The sequence below is a fragment of the Pygocentrus nattereri genome, chromosome 12, assembly GCF_015220715.1.
Source record: "Pygocentrus nattereri isolate fPygNat1 chromosome 12, fPygNat1.pri, whole genome shotgun sequence".
NCBI lineage: Eukaryota > Metazoa > Chordata > Actinopteri > Characiformes > Serrasalmidae > Pygocentrus > Pygocentrus nattereri.
The window spans coordinates 12,869,866-12,873,661 of record NC_051222.1 but is presented as its reverse complement, the minus strand read 5'-3'; the positions used below and the strand labels follow the sequence as shown (position 1 = coordinate 12,873,661).

Here is a 3,796-nt window from a genome sequence, read left to right as displayed (position 1 = left end):
CTGGGCCATGTCAACATTTCGGTCACCATAGCTACAGCAAGATTATGGAGACTTGCCGTTTTTCAAAATAAAAGCCAAACATGAAAAACCGGGAAAATGCGACATCCTAAAAAAACGTATGTGCAAAGCAGTACTTGCATAGAAATTTGAGTTTTAATGAATATTGTTTGCTTTCTTTGCTAGGCACCTTACCAGTGCACTGCATGACCACTGCACCAGTTATTTAGCAAACCCGAACCTGCAATTTTCTGGAGTAAAACAAAACACTTCATAATTCTATATTTTTCATTTACTAAAGCAAGCACATTTACTGCTCAATCTTAGTAAATGTGAATAAAATATAGATTTTGGCCCTCAAGTTTGCCTAGGAATGAATCTGGTAAAATTCTGTGATTTTCCCCCAAAATTAAAAGTATCAAACAAATAGCATCTTGCAAAGGTTTTTATTTATTTGGTTTTAATGGATTACAAATAACACACATGTTAATGTACATTGTTTGTTCAGATTCATTTTGGTCAAAAAAAAAAAAAAGATCCTGCAACAGAGAAAACCATTTACTCACTATTAGTAACTACCACTGTCAGTATATAATATAAGCATTCTTCATTAAATATAGTATACAGAATACATCTTTATTGAAAATATAACAAAAGCTTAGTAGTAAAAGAACTGCAGTGGTTTGTTTCCAGACAGCTGTCTGTCGGTCACTCTAACAGCAGTCTTTCAGCCTCTTCTAACATTCTCTCCATTTCTTCAGCATCCACACGAAATGTCTCTCTATTCAGGTGAAGTGTATCTCTAGCTTCTTTAAGGCTTTTCATTGTGTTCTGCATCTCCTAGAACCAAACAAGTGAAACGGTTATAACAGTAGAGCATTACTTTAAAACAAGGGTGCCCAACCTTGGTTCCTAGCTCCAATCCCAACCTACCACACCTGATGAAGTTACTGAAGGATTTCTGAAAACTACAGTCCAGTTTACTCCAGGGTGAGGCTGGGGACCACTACCTAAAAACATAATACCACATAAAATCTGTAATATTTAAACTTACTGCCAAATGTGTTCCATGCTCTCTTGCAACGTCATCAAACAACTTCAGCTCAGACATCAATTTTTTGGAAACAGTCTGTAAAAGATATCCAATTCAACCGTAAACATTTAGGTTAAGATATGTTTGCCTGTTTTAGAAATCAGTTCATTTAATGTAATGAATAAAAATATAAAAACAAGGCTGACAGTTACCACAAGTTCTTTTCTTTGATCTTCTGTCTGTTCTGTTTTTTCACCTGAAACTAAAAACAGGTTTGAGTCTTAGTATATTCAACTGAAGTAAAACTCTCAGAACTAGTACTAAACCTTTAGTAGATTGAGGAATACTTTTGAAAAAGTGAAATCCTGAAAAAATTCTGTGTGCAAAAAGAACTTTCAAAGCACCCAACTGATAGGACTATTTTAGAAATATGGATTGTAATGGTTAGAAAATGGATGGATGGATGGATGGATGGATTGTAATGGATAATGTTTTTCTTTGCTAAGCACATTACTAGTCCATTGCAAGACCACTGTACCAGTTATTTATTTAGCAAAACCCTGAGAACCTGCAATTTGTACAATAAGCACTTAATATTGCTAGGGTCTTCATTTACTAAGGCAGGGTCATTTACTGGTCAGTATTAGAAAAGATCAATAAAAAGGTAGAATTAGCCATGAAGTTTGCCTAAAAATTAACATTCTGTACTTGTTCCCCAAATTATAAGTATCAAACAAATAGCATCTTGCAAAAATCATTTTTTTCAAACATTAATTACAAATGACACATTTTAACATACAAAAGTTCATTCGGACTCACTGTGGCAAAAAATAAATAAAAAAAAACCTCAAATACTGAAGACCAGTTACTACTGCTTTTGACATACATGCACATACATATACCTGTGTGTTTATTTGGGTCAACTTGCCATGAGGACCAATGAAAATATTATTCTGTTGGTATTCACAAAGATCCTCAAATACTGTATCAGGAAATGTAACGCTCTTACATGTTGCTGATCAAAAACAATGAGAAATCACCTGGATCAATGTGTTCAGCAATAATAAGTGCATGACAGTCCCAGAGCTTTTTTTTTATTTCACCGTTTTCTTCCTGAACATCACTGCATCGTTGTTCTAATACAGCCACATATTCCTACAGAGAAAGTACAAAAGGAAACACATGAATATCTAACCACTGTCAAACAGACTACACTTGAATAAGTGCTGAACTTCATCCAAAAAAAAAATGTTGCTTAAAACTTTAAACTATAAGTGAAATGATGTACAAGCAACCTTTGCAATCTACCAAGTTTTCACAGGAATTCTACAATTTACATTTGTTTGTTGCTGAAGTTTAACAGACAAGCTGTTTGCCACCTTCACTTATTTATTTTAGCCAAATTTCACCAGTAATAGTGATACTGACACCCTGTGATAACGATTAAATCTTTGGGTTTTTTTTGCGTAACCAGCTTTTAAATAATAAACCAGAGGCGGCTGACGTTTAAATCAGAAATGAGTGTGAGGTGTTGGAAGTAAATCAATTTACTGATTATAAAGGACTGCAGACTAATCAAGAAGCACTGTCCATAACATGCATACAGAACACAATTTAGACATTGAAGCATAATAATACTGAATGCTGAGGTAAGAGTTTTTTGACACTTGGTAGTATTTAAGTAATTCTGCCAGTACCATTAAAGTTTGGGATTTTCAAACCCAGTCCTAAGGAAGGTTCTGCATACTTTGGCAAAGCATTTTAACAATTAACCTGTTTCAAATATTAGCCTATAATATTGTTCCATTAATGTAGAGTACTAATCTGCCTAGGGTTTTGGATCCACACCCAAATATTTCCTACCTTCATTTCTGAAATCTGTCTTTGCAAATCTTCGTTTGCCGACACCAAATGCCGATTCTGCTGACTTGGATCGCGATGTTGTCCATATTTTACTGAGGGTCTACAAAGGAACCAAAAACAAGCAAATTAGGGTCCAACTTTTGTTTTCTGTAAAAATGCCAATCACAGGCGCCCCATTTGCTCTTCTTACCCTTTGAGACTTTTTGCTGGGATCTTCCTGAAAATAAATAATGTACCGCATTATTTTATTAAAATGCACTAAAAAGTTAAAGGACGAAAGAATATTTTACAGTGCAACCTTTCACACCTTGACAAATTTTCAGTGTCGCTCTTGACATTTGCTTTCCTCATTGCAGCGTGTCCTACTATGGGAATCGCGGTTTCTTTCATTTGAGCTCTTTCCACTCTCTTCATAATTGCTGCACAACACCTAAGTAAAACAAAATGTCGATGCTTAATTTAAAAACTAATTACTATGAGTCAAACAGACTCAGCCAGATAACTCACCCTGGAGCACACAGAGGCCAAATTACCTAACAAATCAGCGAGCTAACCTAGCTAATCTATGTGCTAACTATCCATGTTATAAATGCTCGTCTGAAGCTGTAGCTTAGCGACGAAAGAACACCAAAGTCAGACTCGAATTGCCTAAAAAGAAGTAAATATTTTCAATCAACGTATTTCCTTAAATACTCTTTTATCTGGCTGACTAGTTAATTAATTCGTGGAGCAAACCTTCCTACGCAGTCAAAGGAATTGCGCTTCAGAGCCGCGAGATTTCAAAAAAAATTCGCGTCATTTCCGTCAACAACGTCTCCCGTGCTGTGTTATGCCAATAACTGCACTCGTCAAAAAACTGAACCGTGAGCATGCGCACAGAGCGAAAGACGTGTTTGTGATATA

At 35.5% G+C, this 3,796-nt stretch overlaps 1 protein-coding gene across 3 annotated transcripts; it reads right to left on the bottom strand.

The window, feature by feature from the left end:
- Window positions 1-428: 428 nt before the first annotated feature.
- On the bottom strand, window positions 429-3,718 carry knstrn (kinetochore localized astrin (SPAG5) binding protein). Of its 3 annotated transcripts, none has more exons than XM_017717754.2 (8): window positions 3,629-3,718; window positions 3,201-3,323; window positions 3,084-3,110; window positions 2,894-2,993; window positions 2,071-2,185; window positions 1,243-1,292; window positions 1,052-1,126; window positions 429-837 (listed from the first exon to the last, which is right to left on the bottom strand). In XM_017717754.2, the coding sequence occupies exons 2-8, from the start codon at window positions 3,305-3,307 to the stop codon at window positions 706-708; spliced, it is 606 nt and encodes a 201-aa protein (XP_017573243.1). In that variant the 5' UTR covers window positions 3,308-3,323; window positions 3,629-3,718; the 3' UTR covers window positions 429-705. The 3 variants fall into 3 exon arrangements, with proteins under 3 accessions (XP_017573243.1, XP_017573242.1, XP_037399640.1); XM_017717753.2 differs by having other exon boundaries at window positions 3,401-3,679; XM_037543743.1 differs by lacking the exon at window positions 3,629-3,718 and having other exon boundaries at window positions 3,201-3,393.
- Window positions 3,719-3,796: the final 78 nt, after the last annotated feature.